The 20,094-nt window shown below is 55.1% G+C and overlaps 2 protein-coding genes across 3 annotated transcripts in view; one reads left to right on the forward strand and one right to left on the reverse strand.

Moving 5' to 3' along the window:
- The window catches only part of FAM110A (family with sequence similarity 110 member A), a 131,653-nt gene that overhangs the window by 89,745 nt on the left and 21,814 nt on the right, over window positions 1–20,094 (forward strand). The gene's annotated exons all lie outside the window — the stretch shown is intronic.
- Window positions 183–6,088, reverse strand: SLC52A3 (solute carrier family 52 member 3). Its single transcript, XM_030309880.1, has 4 exons — window positions 5,515–6,088; window positions 3,984–4,489; window positions 2,204–2,327; window positions 183–1,688 (listed from the first exon to the last, which is right to left on the reverse strand). The coding sequence occupies exons 1-4, from the start codon at window positions 6,079–6,081 to the stop codon at window positions 1,476–1,478; spliced, it is 1,410 nt and encodes a 469-aa protein (XP_030165740.1). The 5' UTR covers window positions 6,082–6,088; the 3' UTR covers window positions 183–1,475.

The following is a 20,094-nucleotide window of genomic DNA, read 5'->3' on the forward strand; positions in this document are numbered from 1 at the left end:
CTTAACCGACTGAGCCACCCAGGTGCCCCCCTTCAAATGTTTTTCTACGGAGGACTGGTTGAATAAATTTGGTACCCCCACACGACGGGATATGATGTGGTCGTAGGAAAGAACCAGAACCTTCTCTCCATTTTCATTGTTGAGTGAAAGGTACAAGGTACACAGTAGTTTAGCACTTTTTCTGTAAAAAGAGTCTGTATTTGCATTTGCATAATCTCTGTAAGAGTGAAAAAGAAAATAAAGCGCGTGCGCGTGTGCGTTGAGGGGAACTGGGGCAGATGAAGGAGAGGAGAGATGGGATTTTTTTGCTGAACATCATTTTATATTTTCTGACTTTTGAAACATGCGACTGTATTATCTATTCAAAATAAATTAAAGGGAGGGCGGGTGGCAAGCAAGCAAACTACTGAAGAAAAGAAGTCCCAGGACCATACATTCTCTAAGCCTTTGATTCTGTTCGTTTCTGAGCTTAGCCTTGACCTTAGAACTGAAAACTGATTATATTGATTTTAGAGGGCTGATCTTAGTTTAAAAGCAGGGAATGTCTCTCTAAAAAAAGAAAAAAGAAAACAAAATAATAATCGGGTAGCTGATGCACTCCTCCCCAGCTGAGAGAGCTGCTTCCCAGGGTTCTCGGGTCCAGTTCTCAGTCTTGGTGGCTGGGGGAGGGGAGGGGACTCACTTGAGAGGTTTGGCATAGCCCCCACCCCCCCATCTCTCTGCCTCCCAGAAGGTCACTTGCTTTCCAAGAAGCCGGACTTCTTGAGTCAGGAGCGGTGACGGGAAGGGGTGTGTGGGGCACAGTGTCCATCCACATTGGGAACTGGGGAGTCAAGATGCCCCAAGACCCCACCATTAGCCAGGGGTCCTTTTACAAGCTCCTCTGTGAGAATAATAGGAAAAAGGATACCGGGCAGGGGTCGTCTCTCAACCCTCCTGGCCACTTCTCCGTTCTGTTGATGTGCACTTAACTTCCCTTGGGCGTCAGGTCAGGAAATGGCCAATGCTGGGTGCTTCTTCCCTTTATCCCTGTGCTCCGCCTGTGAGGTAGGTGCTATTTATCATGGTCCCCATTTTAGGAAACTGAGGCACAGAGAAATAAGTGACCTCACACCGCTTGTGAGGGCTGGCTCGCCCTCTCTGCGGTTCCCCTTCGGACACCCCTGAGCCTGCCTCCGGCCGGGGGCTGCAAATCCGCCGTCGCTCAAGAGCCCGCGGGAGTTCTGAAACGGAACTGCAGGCACCGCGACCCAGCATTGGGGGCAGGGCTGTGCTTTGCATTTCCAGGCCCCGTGGGAGGCCCGTGGCTTTCTCCCCGGCTCCGAAGCGGAGTCTGCGTGGACGTGTAGGGACTCGGGCTCTGCCCCCCGGCTCCCCGCCACTTGCCCTGTGGCCTGGGCTGCATGCCTTGCCCAGGTTTCCAGTGTTAGCAACGGGAGCGGGTCAGGGTCATGTAACGGACCGCGCCAGGGGTCCTAGGTGGGGCACTGCAGGCTGCAGAAGTCGGCGGACGAGAAGAGCCTGAACACGTTGACCAGCGGGAACATGAGCACAGCCCCGAGGAGGGAGCCCAGCTGCACCGCCGCCCCACACCACAAGAGGGCGCTGCGGCTGCGGTCGCGCAGGATCACGCCCAGCATCACCTTGACGTAGCTCAGGCAGCCGATGAACAGCACCCAGGAGGCCACCTGTGGGTACAGGGCAGGGGAGATGCAGAGTGAAGGGGTCTTTGGGGGTGAGCCCCAGGGGAGAAGGGTGCTTGTAGGGCGACCTAGCGGGCCTAAGGGAACCCCAGGGAATAACCTCCGAGTTGAGTAGAGCCTTTGGGGGTGACCCTCTAGGGCTAAGGGGGCCCCCTGAGTTGACACACATGCCCAGGGCAAAGGAGAACCCAATAGCCTTTATGTCCCCCCATAACCAAGTCAAGGGCGTCTGGGAGAAGGCCACTGCTGACAGACGCATGGCCGTCCACATGGTGGGAAGGGTGCGGCATTCAGGGGAGAGGCTGGACTGTCACCTTGGACCAGCCACCTCACCTTCCTAAGCCTCTGTTCCCAAATGAGAAGCATCCCTCCCCTGCCCAACCCCACCTGGGGCTTCCTCGGGGAGCAGGCCCAAAGCCTTTGGTCAGTGGAAAGGGCCTTGGCTAGGTGAGGCGGGGGGGGGGGGGGGCGGGGAACAGCTCCACAGGCCAGGTACTTACAATGAGGACTTCTCCACCCCAGTGGCCCTGCATGAGGGGGCAGGGGCTCATCACGGCCATGGCCATGTTGTAGGCCCCGAAGCCAGTCCCGAGCACTGTGAGGACGCCCAGGAATGGCAGAGACCTAGGGCAGAGTAGGGGAGAAGGATGGAAGAGATGGCAAGCCTGACCCCTGCCGCCTCCACCCCGGTGGGGGGGGGGGGGGTCAGCGTCTCCGGGGTTAGAGGTCAGATCCACGTGGAAACTTCCAGGCCACCTGGCTCAAGTGGGTCAGTGAGGTTCCTGAGGGGCAAGACTGGCCTAAGTCACCCTGAACGTTAACAGCAGGGGGAACAGAACAGATCCGGGGCTACAGGGACCTGATTCGGATCCCATGTCCCACTTGAGCTGTAAGACTGGTCTCTGAGCCCGTCTCCTCCCCTAGGAGATGAGTGTCGCAGGCCTGTGGGGGCCTGTGGGGCAGAGTGTGCTGGGCCTGGCCCTGGGCCCCGCCCGGTATTTTATCTGCTGTCATTTCCTCCTGCAACATTCCCAACCTGGGCCAGGAAGCCGGGCCGACTAGAAGGTGGCTTTGATCACAGCACTGGCACAGCAGGGGGTGTTGTGAGACCTCAGCTGACCCCTTCCCTTCCGGCTTCATCTACCCTGGTCTACAACGTGAGGTTGGCCTGATCTAGAGGCCCTGGTGGCCTTCCAGGTAGGCTCCGGGTGTGACAACTGAGGACACCGTCCTTCGTTTGAGGTCGTCACCCCTGCGACCTCCCTGCCTACGCTCTTCACGACACCAAGACCCGTCTGTGGTCCTGAGTGAGAGCGGAGGGTCTGCCCCTGCCTCTGAGGACACTTTCTGCTGGAAGATTCTTGGAGCCCCTGGCTTTCAGATTCGCAATTTCTAACATTCTGGGTGTCTCTCATCCCGCAGATCTGTGGCTTCTGCTTCATCAGAAATCTCTAGTCTCCCGCCACAGTTGTAAGCCCTAAGGGAGGACACTCAGCTCTCTGGCAATCTGACCTTTTCTGTCGCTATTCCCATTCTCCCTTCTTCCTGGGCCGAGGGAGGTGGGTGTGAGCAGGTCGGAGAGGACCGCCAGGATGGGCAGGGCGGAGGGGTGGGTAGGAGGTTGTGGGGCCCTGAAGTTCCCTGACTCCAAAGCCTGTGTCTCCTACCGGCGTCTGAACCCCCCACGGTGGAACCACCGAGGTTGCTTGACTAAATTTGGCAATCTCAGGCCCCAATCTAGACTGGCTTAATCTGCATTTTATCAATTTGCCTAGCCATTCTTCCAGAACTGCAGCTGCAAAGGAGCCAGCAGGAGCTGGAGGCAGGAGAACAGGGCTGAAATCCTGGGAATTAGACCCTTTCTCTGAGCCCCGGGGCTTCTATTTGTACATGGGAACCTCAGCTCCCGCCTGCCCATTCCTTCTCAAGGGCCAATGTCAAGGCAAGTCAGCACTTACATTGGACCTGCCACGTGCAGGCACTGCTCTAAAATCTTTACAAAATTAGCTTGTCTTATGCTCCCGGCCACCGTAGGAGGTAGAACTATTATCACCCCCATTTTCCAGATAAGTACCCTTGAGGCACAGGCAAGTGGAGTGACTTATCCAGGATCACAGAAGCTAGGACGTGACGGAGCTGGGATCTGAACCCAGGCAGTCAAGCCCTAGAAACCCTGTTCTTAACCACTACACGTAGAGCCTGATAGGTGGGGTTTGGAATCCTGACTTCTGGAACGAAATCTGCCCCAACAAGAGTTCCCCAGGACCAGGTGGGACGGACCTGTGAGGCAGGAACATGGAGAGGAAGCAGGCAAGAGGGTTGGCCATGGAGCTGAGGGTGGCTGACAGGTGGTAAGCGATGGGGCCGTAGGACAGGCAGGAGTAGGTCTGCACGGAGGGCAGCACGCCGTTGGTGAGCGCGTTTACAAAGGCCACCAGGATGTAGATGAAGGTCAGGTGGGCTGGGTGGTGGGGGGCCGTTTTCTCCTCTGGATGTCCCTGGGCCTTGCTGTTGTCCCTTGGCCCTGGGGGGCCCGGGTCCTCCCCTTCCCGTGGCCGGATGGAGTGGAGGGTGACCTGGGAGGTGAGGAGGTCTTCTATGGAAGATTCCCTGGGTCTGGGCTGCCGCTGGAGGACAAAGAAAGCGGCCAGGCAGCAGGCCATCATGAAGGAGAGGAGGAGGAAGAAGACCAAAGGCGAGAAGTTGGCCGGCAGGTGGCGACTTTCCAGATGGACCGCGGAATGTGCCGTCCCGGCAAGGTCAGACGCAGAAGTGCTGTTAGCTCCCTGGGGAAAGACACAACAAGGCTCAGCCGGGTCCGCGGGGGATGTCAGGGCACAGGTAACAACAATGTTAATAATAATGTACAATAAATAGCATGCATTGTTAATAAGGGATGAATGACATAACACATAACTCCTAAGGTAATGATAATAAATGCTCACGAGGTCTGACGGCTCCCTGGGGACCAGCCCTTTGCCTGGGTCAGAACGGTCTGTCTAACCCGAGGGCCATAGGGAGTGCGTGACAAAACCAGTCCACGTAGGCCCACTTGATTCTGACTTAGGAGCTCCACCTTTTCCCACACTACCGCCTGCCAAGGGCTGCCAGCCACAGATGTGTTCTGAGCAGGGGCAGCGTCACCCAAAGTCGCCCTGTGGGAAGGTGGCCTGGTGTGGCCCAATCCCTCTCTCGCTTTTTCTTTTAAAGCTTTCAAGTCCTCTCCAGGCCCAACGTGGGGCTCGAACTCACAACCCGGAGATCAGGAGACGCGTGCCCTACCGACTGAGCCCGCCTGGCGCCCCACGGCCAAATCGCTTTTCGAGAGATAACCTATGGACATCTAGATTTACGCGTGGGACATTTCAAACGTTTAAATGTCTTCAACCAAGGCAAACAGTCAAAGTCAAACGCTTGCAGGATACGGCCGCCTGGGGCCACTGGTCTGCGCCCGGTGATGAACTGCTATGGTTTGGGCAATACCGGGTGCGTGTGAGGTGTCTAAGACCCAGGGGGAAACAAAGTCTGACATGTGAAACAACACGAAGCCGTGGCTAAAGCCAACGGTTCTTGGCCCTGGCCGTACCTTAGCATCACCCGGGGAATTTTGAGGAAATACACTTTCACAGTCCCGATTTTGCAAGCTGGAAACACAAAACGCTCTGAAAGTGAGCTCCCCCGGGGGCAGGTGATGTGAGAGCGCAGCCGGGTCAAGGACAGCGGTCTGCCCAGCATCTAGGAAGCACGAGCCCCCCCGCGCGGCCCGGTCTGTGATCAGTCACAGAGCGCGGCCATGGGAAATGTCGGGTACCTGGGGGAAGACAGTCTTCCTGGTGGTCTCGGTGCTTGGGGTGGTTTCTAACGGCTTAGTGACATTGACACAGGTAGTGAGACCCGAGCCCTGGGCAAGAGCCACCAGCGCAGGCAGGAGGCCGCTGAGCCCTTCGCCCACGAAGAAGGTGGTGAGGTAGTGGGCGGGCAGCCGGCTCATGAAGGGCAGGAAGGTGACCGACGAGGTGCAGTCCACCAGGGCCAGGAAGAAGGTGAGGACCATGAAGGCGATGCTGTGGGGGCCGTCCAGCACCCAGGGAGTGACATTCCAGAGGAAGGCGAAGAGGGTACAGGTGACGGTGCCCACGCCCAGCACGGTAAAGATGATGGGCACCTCCGAGAGGCAGCCAGGCTGGAAGTGATGGAGCAGGGTGACCAGGAGGGGGCCGATGTTGGCCAGCTGGATGATCACCGTGAGGTAGGAGGGGAGATACCACCCCTCGGGCAGCTCCGTCACCAGCAGGGGCAGCTCGACCCAGAGCCCGTTGATGGCCACCCAGGAGCCCAGCCCGAAGGTGCAGACCAGCAGGTGTATCAGGAGGGGCATGGCGATGTCCGCCCCGTGCCGAACGAAGCCGCCACCTCCCGGATCGGCCTGCGGCGGGGCTGCCGGAGAAAAACATCAGGTGAGCGAGGCGTCAGGGTCGCCATCGGGGACGAGACAGTGCCGTGGAGCCCAGGTGTTTCCTGATCTTTCCCCTTCTCCTGAACGAGTTGGCTCTTCGTGATAGGAAAACGGACGCATTCTTTGATGGCTAACCTTTCCAGAGGGGAAAGCCTCCCTAACAGTGGCCTGTCATTCCAGAGGCCGCCAGAGAGAAGTTTGACACATTGAATCGCACAGCTGTTGCATCAAAGCAAGCAAACAACCAAGCACCCTCTTCAAAGAAAAAGGAAAGAAAAGAAAAAGAGAAAAGAAAAAAAAAAAGGGAATCGAGGACAGTGACCCTCATCGTTGGAATGAGATGCAAATATGTTAATGAGTTAATGCGTCTTAAACAGTGCCTGGGGCCCAGTAAGGGCATAGGCACCATTTCGGAGAGAAATGTTGATTGGGCCAGTCACCTCCTTTTGCGGATGGGCGGGGTCCGGGGAGGTGGGATTTGGAGCTCGTCCCCTGCAGCACGTGGCCTCCTAACCCTCATGGGAACCCAGGCCTGATCCCTCAGTCCCTCCCTCTTCACATGTCAGTCTCTCTTGTTCTTCTAGAAGGGGCAGAAGCGTCTCTGTGGCCATGCCTCACCCGGGGAAATTCCCCACACCTCAGCGGCTCCTTTCCCGGTTCCCACACACAGATCTGACTCTCGGGCCCCAGATGAACTCTCTTCTTCCTTCCTCCACTGAGGGAAGCCAATCCTGGAGCAGAGGGCAGTCCGACCTGCTTTCCGTCTCACCCCACCACCTCCTTTCTGGAGGCCTGAGGCAGGTGGCTTAAGTTCTGGCCTCTCACCTGTTGAGGCCAGCCTAACAGCCTGGAACAGGCCTGGCTCGAGGCAAGCCGAGAGGACCCACAGAGACAAGCTCCAGGCAGCTGTCGCCTGGAGAGGACCTCTCTCACAGGTCTGTTGTGCCCAGCTTCTCGGCCGCTCACTCCCACCTGAGACCAGAATGTGGTCCAGGACGGGCAGGATCTCACTGCGACAAAGCTGCCCTACACCAACTCAGGCAGAATTCTGTCTACGATCGGTGAACCGATATGGAAGGACAAACAGGGAGAGGTTGAATGATACTCCAAGGCAAATGGCTGCTGCCTCCCATGAGTCCCTCTTCCTTTCTTCTTTTGTTGTTACAGAGACCAGATTTTCAGTTGGGCAAACAGCCACCAAGCTACAAGAGTACAGGGGCGCCTGGGTGGCTCAGTCGGTTAAGCGTCCGACTTCGGCTCAGGTCATGATCTCACGGTTCGTGGGTTCGAGCCCCGCGTCGGGCTCTGTGCTGACAGCTCCGAGCCTGGAGCCTGTTTCGGATTCTGGGTCTCCCTCTCTCTCTGCCCCTCCCCTGCTCACACTCTGTCTCTCTCTCAAAAATAAACGTTAGAAATCAAAAAACAAAAAGCTACAAGACTATACTTCCCAGCCTCCCTTGCAGCGGTGCATGGCCATCTAATCGAGGCCAGACCGATGAGGCTGTGAGGACTTTGAGAAGTCTCCTTAAAGATGAGGGGGTGTACCTTCCCTCTCTTCCTCCATCCTGCTGTCTGGAATTCGGGTGTGATGCCCAGAACTCCAGCAGCCGTTTTGCGCCAAGAGGGATGGTGTGGGGGCTAGAGGGAGACTAGACTTCAAGACTTTGTGGCACAAAGCTGCAGAACCAGTCCTGTTCTGCCTTCCACTGAACTATTTTGTTTGTTCAGTGTTGTTTACGTTGTAAGTAAGCTTTCATCTTGTTTAAGCTACTCACATTATATATAGCAAAACACTGGCCAAGCGGACAGACATAGATGTTCAAGGATATATCAGACTGGTTATAGTAGCCAGAAACTAACATTTATCTCCTTTATTCTGAATGTCCCAACTCAGAAGCTCTGGTCTTGCCCTAACGGGAATTTGATCAAAAACCAAAACCAAACATTAGTTGTTGAAATACACCTTAAAGAGGCATTGACAAGTTACGAGTAAACTCGGGAGCAAACATCTTCCAGAGAAATGCAAAGAGATGGATGAATGGAGGGAGAAAGAGAGAGAGAGAGAGAGAGAGAGAAAACAAAGAGCCTTAATATGGGATTTGATGCCAAGGGTATAAATTAAGCCGCTGAGTCATTTCATATTGATAGGTACCGCACTCCATAGCGGAGTCAAAATAGTAGCAAACGTCTGTGTTCTGAGTAACATTCCCCCAGAGTCTCAGAAACGCCAGGAGAAACGGACAGAAACAGTCAACGGTCGGCGGTGCGGTGTTGATTCAGTGCTCTAGGCCTTGACCGCAGAAGGTAGTGTAAAATAAACAAAGGATATAGGGGAGGCAATAAACGATATTTCTAATAAAGAGGAAGAAGTCAATAATTAAAGGGAGGAGGTGGATTTGCTAAAGAAACATGGTTACTTGTATCCTCTGAAAAGCTATTAAAATAACGAGAGAGTTCAGCAAGCTGTCCAGCTACACGTTCATTCACGCCTGTGGTTTTCCTGCACAGAACCAGTCAGAAAACCTGACTTGCTACGGTACTCCTTTGGGAAAAAGAAATAAAGCTAGATCTCTTTCTTACTTCCTATTCCCGACGCCTGAAAAAGGAATTCCAGCCGGATCAAATATTTAAATAGTTTTTAAGTGAAAAGTAGAATATTAAGTGTAAAATCACAAAATTCTATTCCTGAAAACATTATCACGCTGTGTTGACTGACTTGGATTTACATTTTTTTTTTAAAGAATCGTTAAATATGTATAACAGGTATAAAATCAAATATATCAGTTTTTCCATTAAGTGCAAAAATCACGAAATTCCATTCCTGAAATCATCATGGTACTGTATGTTTAACTAACTTGGATTTAAAGAAAAAAATGTGTTAAAAAAAAAAAAAGAATAAAGAAACCCAAAGAAAATATAGGCAGAGGGAACAGCTTGTGCAAATGTCCTGGGGCAGGAATGAGCCTGGGCCAGTGCGGCTGGAGCAGTGGGCTTGATGGGGAGATGAGAGCAGATAGGCAGGTAAGGAGCCTGAATTTCATTCATGTGCACTAGGTTCTATGCACTGAAAGACTGAATCCCTACACCCCAGAGCCGAGTTCTCTGGGTTCTGTAATTTGAGGGAAGTGATTTGGTCCCACAAGTCTCTTCTCTTGGCTAGAGAGCAGTTATGATGGTGGAATGGCCCAGCCTAACCCATCTCCTGCGTGACTCTCCTGCCCTGGCCTACTTTCAGCACATACCGAGTGCCACATGCTCCTGGACCTGGGAGACACTGATGGGGGATGTGGCCATCAGTGAAATGAGTCAGGGGCGGAGTGGGGGAGAAGGTCCTAGGCAGAGGGAACTGCACGTGCAGAGTACCCTGTGGTTTCAGAGTACTGAGGAGTGGCTCAGAGGGAGTATGCTGGGCAATTTTTTAAAAGTCCTTATCTCTCTTCTCTCTTTTTCTTATAGTGACCTTGCAGTGCGGGTGCATTCATTCAACCAGTATTTACTGGGCACTTGCTGTGAAACACTGAGCAAGTCAGCAGTGATGAGGGCTGTGGGAGGGGAGCAGAGCTGGGAGGGCGGCATTCCTATGCAGGATTGTCAGGGGGAACATGAAGGAAATGTGAGAGTGAGCGCTCCCAGGGGAGAGTAGTGCAGGGGGCGGGAACAGCAAGTGCAAAGGCCCTGGGGTGGGGCCTCACCTGCCAGGTCCCAGAAACAGCTCTTGGTGTTGGGAGAACCAGGAGGCCAGTGTGGGAGGAGATGGGCAGGTCACACAGGGCCCTGGAGGCAAGAGTTTAGGTGTTTTCCCTGAGCCCAAGTCTCCCTTCCTGGGCAGAGGGAGGACCGGCTGTAATTTCGTTTTACCATAATCACGCTGGCTGTTGTGAAGAGAGTAATGTGGGGCCGGGGCAGGCGTAGGAACGAGACCTGCCAAATAGGTTAATTATCAGGAAGCTGGTGGAGGAATCCAGGCAAAAAGAGACAGTAATGATAACAGTAATGAGAACTGTAACAACAGCCATCATCTACTGGCCAAGCGCTTTACACACACTCTCCATCAAATCCTCTCCACAATCCCGAGGTAGGCAGGACGATCACCCCTATTTCATAAATGAGTTAACCGTGGCTCAGAAGAGCAAAGTAATGTGCCCGGGGTCACCCAGCGGGTCAGCTGGGGGCTGGGGTTTGAACCGAGGCGCGTCTGACCGTCACGGCCTGAGCAGAGCCCCGGAGGCAGGGGGATCGTGAAGATGTGGCAGGGGCCACACTGAGCAGGATCCCTTTTCACTCACCCCCGGGCCTCCCCACCGCGTGGGCCGGGCCGGGGAGAAACGGGGTGCCAGCCTGTTAGAACCCTGAGACAGACTCCAAGGCCTGGCTACTTCCTGGGGCCCCATCAGCGACTGTGGGAGAACAGAACCCCAAGGCTTTGAATGAGACTCTTCAGGCTCAGTCCGCTCCATGACACGTGGGCACACAGGTACAGAAGCCAGGAGTGTCCCCCCCACCCCTCCCCGAAGAGGTCTCTTTCCTTCAAAGTTTTGCAGCGGAAGCTGAGAGTCCTAGGCCCAGGGGGGTGCAGGGGGTGGGGGTGGAGGGCCAGTGTACCCTCAGTGTGTGGCCGGGCCACCCTCTGCCCCACCAGGAGGGAAAGGCCCTGTCCGACCTTGACCATCAGGAGGCTCCGGTCCGAACCCTCCCCGGCTCTCTGCTTTGTGCCCTCCTCAGTTCAGTTGCGACGATTTATCTGTGTCTTATCTTTTGAGTGCCGACCTCTCCCACTGTAGTATAATCTTTGTGTGAGCAGGGCCCTGTCTCTCTCCCAGTGCCAAGGTGGCCACCTAGTTTGCCAAGGGCTGGGTCGACAGCCTGCCTCAGCCATGCGGGTTGAGTCGACCTGGCTGGCCTGGGCCATGCCAGCTGGCAGTGTGGGCACGGTCTACACCCGCTCCTGGACAGGGGTCTGAGTCAGTGTTGTCCCGGAGTCCTCGGTGACCCCCACCTGGGGCCCGGCCCGCCCTCATGAGAGAGGTGGGGAGGTTGTCCGGGGCTGGAGCAGGATGGCTTTGAGAGGACAGAGCAGGGAGAGAAAGAACCAAAGCTAGAAGCCAAAATGAGCAGAGAGACAGAGAGACCGGAGAGACAGAGGGGGGGCAAAGGAGGAGGTGGGGCGGAGAGGGCAGGGGGCAGGAGGGGAGGCGATGGAAGTAGGGGAGTAGCAGGGTGTGCTGGAACCCTGGCCTGGCTCAGCCACCGCCCTCACCCCCTCACTCACGTCCACATGTATCAAGGGGCCTTCTCCGCCTCTCATTCATCTTGGAGTCCCGGGCCCTCTCCAACTCAATGTTCCCATCTCACAGACGCGGGGAAACCGAGGCCCAGAGAGGAGGCGGTGCTTGCCCACACCGTGTCCCCCCCCCCATCCCCCCCATCTCAGGTTGTGGTGGCCGTCAGGGCCTGTGCTCACCCACTGTGTGTCCTCAGGCTAGCTGCTCACCCTCTCTGGGGCCTGGTTTCTCCATCTAAGAAAGGGGGCGGGGATGGGCCTGTTCTGCGGGTCTTGGCTGACAGGGAGGAAGGGAGGAGATCATGGGAGCCCAGCAGGCCGGCTGGCAGAGACTTCCAGCTCCCTTCCTCCTCCTCCTCCTGCTCCTCCTCCTCCTCCTCCTCCTCCTCCTCCTCGGGGCCTCCCACGAGGCTGACCTTGGTCAAGCAGCCTCCCCTCCGTGCTCATCCCAACCCCCAGCCCTCCTGCCAGGCTGGTGAGGCTCCAGCGCAACCTGGCAGGAATGGCCGTCTAGACTTCCCCAGCGGCGTGTTCATGCAGCCGGGCAGAGGTCGGTGGGGGAGCCCAGTCTTTTGGCCCGGGGAGGAGGGGGCTGGAGTCCACCGGGCGTCCCAGCTGGGCTCCCGGCTCCGACGGACCGCAGAGGGAGAGGCCCTTCGTCCCTCCTATCCCTCTGGCCTCCAACCCAGGAGTCTGAAACTGGGGGGGGGGGGGGGGGGGGGGATGGGAAGCTACAGGCCACTGGCTGTCCCCCAGATAAGTGCCCCCCCCCCTCCCCCGCTCAGGGCCCCGTGTCAGCCGGCCCTCGGTAGAGGCAGCCGTGCCCTCAGAGGCCTGAGCCGCCCAGTTTCTGCCGGCTTACCTGCAGGTCCCGGTCCCAAGTGACTCTGCCTGGGAGGGGCGGAGGCGGCCGGGTTAGTATTAACCTGCCCCGCCCAGCCCAGCGGAGGGGGAGGGGCGGGGGGCGGGGCTGTCGGCTGCACCAAGAGCCTACTGTGTGTCTGGAGCCCAGCCCGGCCACCCCGATCCTGAAGATCCCGGTGACCCCGCGGGCGCAGCAAAGGGCTCACATTCTCGGGCGCTTACCGCCATCCACATTTTATGAGGGTTGACCCCGAGAAGGCAGAAGACCTGCCCAGGCTGCCTCTGGCCTTGCCCCAGGGCCACCGTAATTCCTGTCACTCCAGGGGCAGGGCTCCCTGGAGCCCCAACTCCTGGTGCGAATAGTGGAGTTTAAGCAAGTCACTTGGAAAGTGGGGGTGTTAACAGCGCCCTCCTCATGGGGCAGAAATCCTGACAGGCAGTGTGTGCTGACTCTGTGCCAGGCACCGAGCTTGACATGAATCCGTGTATCTGCTCTTCACAGCCTTTGGGGGGGGGGGGGCTACTATCGCAATCCCACTTTACAGATGAGGAAACAGAGGCCCCGAGAAGTCAAGAGCCGCGGCAAAATAACGACCGACAAATAACCGCTTTGCCATGTTGCAGTCGTTCATATCTGATGAAACCTTTCAGGGATCCTAGGTCGCGGGCAGGCAATGCTTTCATTTCCTACTTTACAGGTGGGGAAGCTGAGACTCCAAAGAGGTTCAGCGACTGGCTCAAGGTGTCCTGGCTGGTAAGCGTGAGGTCATATTCGAACCCAACTCACACGGCCGGTGGCTGGAGTGGGGGGTGGGGCCGGGTGGGGTGGGGAACGTATCGCCCAGGGCTTGGGGCTTGTACATTTGTTCATTGCCTGTTGACTTCTGCTGGGAATTCTGACCTGCTTTCTGCCGTGTTCTCGGAGACATTCAATTGCTCAAGAGAGCAATCACTCTCCAGGCAAAAGCTTGGGAGGAGAGGTGAGCAGACCCCTCTCCCTCTCGGCTGGCAGGGGCTAAGGAACCATTTGGGTTGCGAGGACACAAGAATGTGCTTCCTGGGGGGCCTCCACCTGGACGCTGCTCCTGTCCCCTCCTCTGATGCTCCTTTCTGACTCCAACCATCCTCCCTTCAGTTGGATCCGCATCCCTGCTGGTGTGGTTTCACTTCCTGCCACCTCACCGGGGGCCTCTTAGGGTATTTTTGTTTTCCATTTAAAAATATCTTCAGGGGCACCTGGGTGGCTCAGTCGGTTTAAGCGTCCCACTTCCGCTCAGGTCGCGATCTCTCGGTCTGTGAGTTCGAGCCCCGCCTCGGGCTCTGTGCTGGCGGCTCAGAGCCTGGAGCCTGCTTCGGATTCTGTGTCTCCCTCTCTCTCTGCCCCTCCCCCCGCTTGTGCTCTGTCTCTCAAAAATAAATAAGTGTAAAAAATTTTTTTTATTTTTATTTTTTTATTTTTGGGACAGAGAGAGACAGAGCATGAACGGGGGAGGGGCAGAGAGAGAGGGAGACACAGAATCGGAAACAGGCTCCAGGCTCCGAGCCATCAGCCCAGAGTCCGACGCGGGGCTCGAACTCACGGACCGCGAGATCGTGACCTGGCTGAAGTCGGACGCTTAACCGACTGCGCCACCCAGGCGCCCCTAAAAAAATTTTTTTTAAATGTCTATATTATCAACCCTCAAGGACTCCCCTCTTGCTCGCTAAATTAAGAAAAATGCCTAAGCCTCACATTTCTGTCCCTTCTCAGCTGGGACCAATAAACCTTGACAATTTTATCCTTGTTCTTTCTTATATGTAGCCAGAACTACTTACCATTCTCTAAGTATTTATAGTACATCGAAGCCACCAAAATTTCCATATGAATTCTTCTATTAGAATACCCTTTCTGTCCCATCTCTGGCACAATCCTATCTGTAATTTCGAAGCCAATCTCACATGTTACCTCCTCCAAAGAAACCTTTCCAGATATCTGTTTCTAATATAGCCACTATACATTGGGAGCTTAATAAATGTTTGTTGCATATGTAGCCAGGGCACGGGGGTGCAAAACAGATCCGGTTCTGCCACACGCGCTGTTGATCAAATCCAGAGGCAGAGAGACGAGTAGAGGTGAAACAAGAAAGGAATCGATTTCAGCAAGGCCAACACCGGAAAGACAGAGGACGAATGTGTCAGAGACAGTTTCCAAAGTGCCGAAAATACTTCCAGGTCTATATAAGGAAGGTGCGGGACAAAGGGGGTGGGTCCCTGCAGGTGGGCAGTGAAGGTCAAATCGCTCCTCCTCCTGCTAGCTCAGGGTGTCCTTGTGGCTGGAGGGGACAGTTTCTGTTCCCAGCAGGGGATGCTCTGCCCACCTGGCAGAGACCAGCTGGAAAGAACCCTAGTGAAAAGTCTGAGGTCAGGACGGAGACAACTGAAGCCCTCTTTCACGTGCACGAATGGATGAACCCCAACCAAAATATACTCCCTTTCCTTGTCATCTCCAGATATTTTTACAGCTTCGGTTGTTCAATTAAGACTGTTATTGGGGCGCCTGGGTGGCTCAGTCAGTTTAGCATCCGACTTCAGCTCAGGTCATGATCTCGTGGTTTGTGAGATCGAGCCCGGGGTCGGGCTCTGTGCTCACGGCTCAGAGCCTGGCTCCTGCTTGGGATTCTGTGTCTTCCTCTCTCTCTGCCCCTCCCCCCACGCATGCGTGCACGCGCTCTCCCTCTCTCTCAAAAATAAACAAACTTAAAAAAAAAAAAAAAAGACTTACTATTATCGGGGCACCTGGGTGGCCCAGTCAGTTGTGCTTCCGACTTCGGCTCAGGTCGCGATGATCTCACCGATCTCACCGTTGGTGAGTTCGACCCCCTGTTGGGCTCTGTGCTGACAGCGTGGAGCCTACTTGAGATTGTGTCTCTCCTTCTCTGCCCCTCCCCACTCTCTTCCTCTCAAAATAAATACGTAACCTTAAAAAAAAAAAAAAAAGACTGGTAGTATCTTTTGTGGGAGCAATTTTAGGTTTACGGGAAAACGTCCCACCCGCATTCTTTACAGACTGGGGCATACGGCCGACTGCTTTCTGAGGCTTGCCTTTTCTACCAAGTATCTCAGAGATCTTGCTATAGCCCGCACATCCAGACCCTCATTCAGTGGCTTCAGTCACTGAGCAACTTTTATTAAGTGCCAGTGAAACCGGCGCTTTCCAAAAAAGTCTCCGCTTCTGATCTGAAAACAAGGCTAAGTTATGGTCCTGCGTTCAGAGTAGCTAGAGGGAAGCGAACTGTAACCCAAAGCCTGTTTCTTTCCACAACAGACTGCCTGCTTCTAAAGGGCAGTTAGCCTAGGGAATATACCATGGGGCCTTGTCACCGCCTCTCATAGATGAACTCTCTCTGATGCGCAACTCACATTTGTGTAAGTAAGTGGCTTTCCACGCGCTGAGCGGCCCGCGATCTAAGGAGCGTCCTGATGGACTGCGCCTGCGCGAATCAACAATGCCCTCAACTTTACCTCCCCCTTTGTAGCTTCCAATCACATTGGTCCAGGCTCTCCCTAAAATCCGGGAAAGCCTCAAGACCCCTTTTTCAGGGCAGGCAGATTTGAGATCCCACCCCCACCCCCATCTCCCCGTTAGGTGGCCTTGCAAATTAAAATTTTCTTCACTGCAAACCCGGTCTCCGTGTTCGGCTTGGGGGCCCACGGGGCCCTCGTTCCCTCATTCGGTTACACCAACAATGTCAGGCACTGGGAGAGATGCTTGGGACATAAAATTGAACAGAGGAGACAGACGAAGCCCTGGTCTTTGGAGAGCTGACCTTCTAGTGAAGCGAAGGGACGATAAATGTAGGAAGTGAGGACATTAGTTAGTGTGTTAGTCCGTAGGAAAAAAAAGAGGGCGAGGGGAACCCGGAGTGGCAAATGCGGGCAGGCTTCGGAGTGGGGGCAGCCAGCAGAGGCACCCTGAGGGGGACAGAGTCCCAGGCTGGGGAAGGACAGGCCTACAGGTGTTCCATTACCCGAATGCCCCAGGACGAATCTGGACCACCCCCGTTGCTGGGCCCCTGTCGTTTGCTGCGGCCGCAAACACTGGCAATACCTGCAGAATCCGCTCCCAGCAGTGAACTACAACGTGCTCAGAGAGAGATCGTCCAGTTCATTGCCTTCCAAAGGCGCTGCACGAGGACCACGAGTTTCCCACAAAGAGCTGCCCTCCGGGGCTCGTCAAACGTGTACATTCTTCTGGCAGGTCACAAGGGCGCTCACATTCCACGAGGAGCCTTTCCAGAGCGGAGATCAGCTAATCCACCACCGGGCCCCCAGGGCAGGCGCGGGAAGGTTCACGCCTAGGTGGTGGGTGGGCAGGGCTTCCAGAACCGGTTCGTGGGGTGAATGGATGAGGGGGTTGGAGGCGCCGCTGCAGTTACCCACGGGGGCCACCAGAGGGCGCAGGGTGCTACAACCTCCGGAAGAGGAACCTTCCTGGGGCATCTGAGGAATTAGGACCTTCTCTCTGGGGGGTGCGCGGGGCATACGTGCCGGGGAGGTGGAAGGAAGGAGAGTGGGGGGAAAGGAGACGTAGGCTTCGAGGGGATTAGAGAGAGGAGCTTCTGAGAGTGCCTCTAAAGCAATCTGCTGTCTATAAGGGCCAGTCGCGTGGTGCAGCCCCATCAGAGTGCATACGATCTCTTATCTGTGAATTGAATTCAAGAGCCCAGAACAGAGCGGAGAAAAAAGCCACAGGATAAATACGGTATGATTCCATCTGTGGAAAAATTTTTTTCCACAAATAAATGCCACATATTCATTACGGGTGTGTGTGTGTGTGTGTGTGTGTGTGTGTGTGTGTGTGTGGTGTTTATCACATATACATCCATAGGAAAAAATCTAGAAGCATGAATTTCAAATTGGCAGCAATGGTTGCCTTTGGAATGGTGTGTGTGTGGAGGGGGTCAGGGAATGGGAAGGGTGATGGGGGGGGGGTGATCAAAGAGGAGTTTAGCTTTAACTGAAATATTTTAACTTTCTAGGGGTCTAAACCCTGTTAGTTGTGTAACCTAACATTAAAAAATTACTTTAAAAAAAGAAAAATAAGAAAAAGAACTGAAAGAAACCTCGAATGCCATTTTGTGTTGCATTAATAGAGGTCTTACCTGCAGCTCAAGGGAGGTGACGGCCTCCTCTGTTCTCAGAGCACCTCTGGGACCTCTTTTCTCTCTCCTTGGCTCTGTCCTGTGTGAAGAACAGGGAGCACCCAAGTGGAGGAAATTGTGGTGGCATCTGAATGGGGACACATAGGTGAGCATGCCCTTTACTCAAGCCAGAGTAACCGGGCTGGGAGAGGTATGTGTGACAGATGCTTTCTTGGTAACAGATTTCTGGAAGGTGCTCAAGGCAGGATTCCAGGAGTGAAGGATGGTGGAAATTCCAGCCCGGGTGGAGTAGAGAGTTCCTATCCAGTAAGCAGGGACGGCATGAGCTAATCTGGGGACTTGGGGAGTGCCTCGACCTGGAATGTCTTCAAGCCAAGGCAGCATGATGATTCCTAGGAACTAGGAATACCGAGGATGGCCTCCCAGCATCCTGTGGGAGGGTATGGGGGAGTCCCTGAAAGACGCCTTCAGTTCTGGAAAACGATAGCTGGGAGGCCAGAAGGAGTGGGCGGGCTGAGATTCTTTCTCCCTTTATTTGCTTTTTCTCTTTCAGTAACTGCTGATTGAGATCGGCTCTGTTCCATGCGCTGGGGATACCGCAAGGAGCATGGTCTCTAAAATGGAGGTGCTATCTTCTCTCCCAACTCCTTTTTGCTCCCACACGGCACATACTGATCCCTTAGCAGATCCAGAATCGGGCCACTCTGTACCCCTCCACTGCCACCGCCCCCATCCAGCCCCTTCGTGTCCTGCGTGGCTGTCGCAGTATCTCTTCGCTGGCACTCTCGACTCCAGCCACGCTGGTCTTCTTGCCAACCCTTCAGGTGGCAAACCTATTCCCTGCCTCAGGGCCTTTGCACTTGCCCTCTTTCCCCAGGTAGCCCCACGGCCCCTCCCTCACTTTATTCAGGTGCCTGCTCAATCTCACCCTTCAGAGGTGACCCTAAATTAGAATTGTCTGGTCGCCACCACTCTCTAGCTCCTCGTGCCTCGATAGCTTTGCTAACTGTGCCCTTGATGGTGTGTTATGTGTTCGTTGACTCATCTTGCTTTGTGTCTGTTTCCCACCAGTGTCAGCTCAGCAGTGAGGGGGGGGTGGGGGGTGGGGAGGGGGGAGGGACTGTGTCTGTTTTGTTCACAGTGGAGGTCCTGGTGCCTAATTTGTGCCTGGCATGTGGAAGGAACTTGGAAGATATTTGTTCACTGGCTGAATGGAAGGGGAGGTCTTAAGGAGAGCGCTTCGCTGGTTTGGGGGTGAGTGAGAGGGACAGGCTGACAGGGACATTGAGGTTCCTGCTTGAACAGGGAGAGAGGATCCCCTGGCCCCGAGCTGGGGAGACTGGGGCCGTACTGATGCAGGGGGCACAGCTAGGGACGGGAGAGCCCTCTCCACAGGGGCTGGAGGCTCCCGGCCTGCACTGACTTCCTCACACAGAGACCTCACGCTGCCGGGGACGCGTCCCCTGCCCTCTGCCTCTGACCCTGACTTGCTGAGGGCCAGACATCAGCTTCTGACTCTTTTGGTGCACTGGGCCTCCTTCTCTGTCCTCTTCCTTCTGTAGGATTATATGTCTTGGGTCCTTAAGAAGAGTACAGGTCCCCAAAGCAGGGGACCCAGGTCAGGCCTGGGCCTCAGTTTCCCAGCCAGTCCAATGGGGTAGATGGTGCAAGAGAGCAGGTGTCTAGGCCCAGATCGAAAGGGTGAGATGGGGCTGCGTCCTTCTGTCCATTTCCCAGTTCAGACACTGGCACACTGGTCTGGCCTCTCGGGGCTTGGGGACAGCAAAGCCGTTGGCCTCCTGCCTGGCCCCCAACCTGAGAGTCGGTGTCCTGGGGAAGGGGCGCAGAGCCCCCAGTGGCCGAATCCATGAGAGCACCAGACGCAGCACTGGGGCAGAGACTCAGGGTGTCCCAGGGGAAGGGGCCCCACACGGGGAGGGACTGCCCAGGGGCCCACACACAGACCTGGTTTTCCCAGTCCAGAATGTTCTCCTAGCTTGCCTTTCAGCCTTCTCAATTCACGTTCACAGCTGTGACCACACCCAGGGTCTGCCCTCGTGTTTTTCTTTCAGTGGTTTACGCTGAACTACGTCGAGTAATTTTAGACACACAGAAAAACAGAGGATAACATTATGAACTGTATATCCGACATCCAGATGAACTCTGGCATTTTCCATAATGCTTCCTCCATTTCTTTTCGAGGTGGTTTAATGTGCATTATAGAGATCGTGAATCATCACCTCCAACACTTTAGTCTGCATCTCTAAAAAAAGAAGGCCACTTCCTTGTATAACAAAGGAGCGTGGTTTCACTCCAAAATATTAATATTTCTCTCAAAGGGCTGGTAGGGAGGCATGGGGCCGGACAGGAGAGTGGCCCCTTCCCAAGGCTCCAGAAGGTTCCAGGGAAGAAACTGGTATTCCCACACTGATGCAGTGGGAAGATCACTGGACAGGGAGCCCGGACGGTGTGGGCCTGTCCTCGCTCTGATTTGGGTCTCTTGTGTTTCTATCTGTAAAACGGGGTAAGTAGTAATGCCACGACAGGGCCCCTGCATCGCTCCCCACCACCCCACCACCCCTCCAGGGCCTGTGTGACCTCTGTGACCCGGCTTCCCACCTCCAATCTCTTTCTGTCCTCCTCCTGTTT

Source organism: Lynx canadensis, chromosome A3 (assembly GCF_007474595.2).
Source record: "Lynx canadensis isolate LIC74 chromosome A3, mLynCan4.pri.v2, whole genome shotgun sequence".
NCBI lineage: Eukaryota > Metazoa > Chordata > Mammalia > Carnivora > Felidae > Lynx > Lynx canadensis.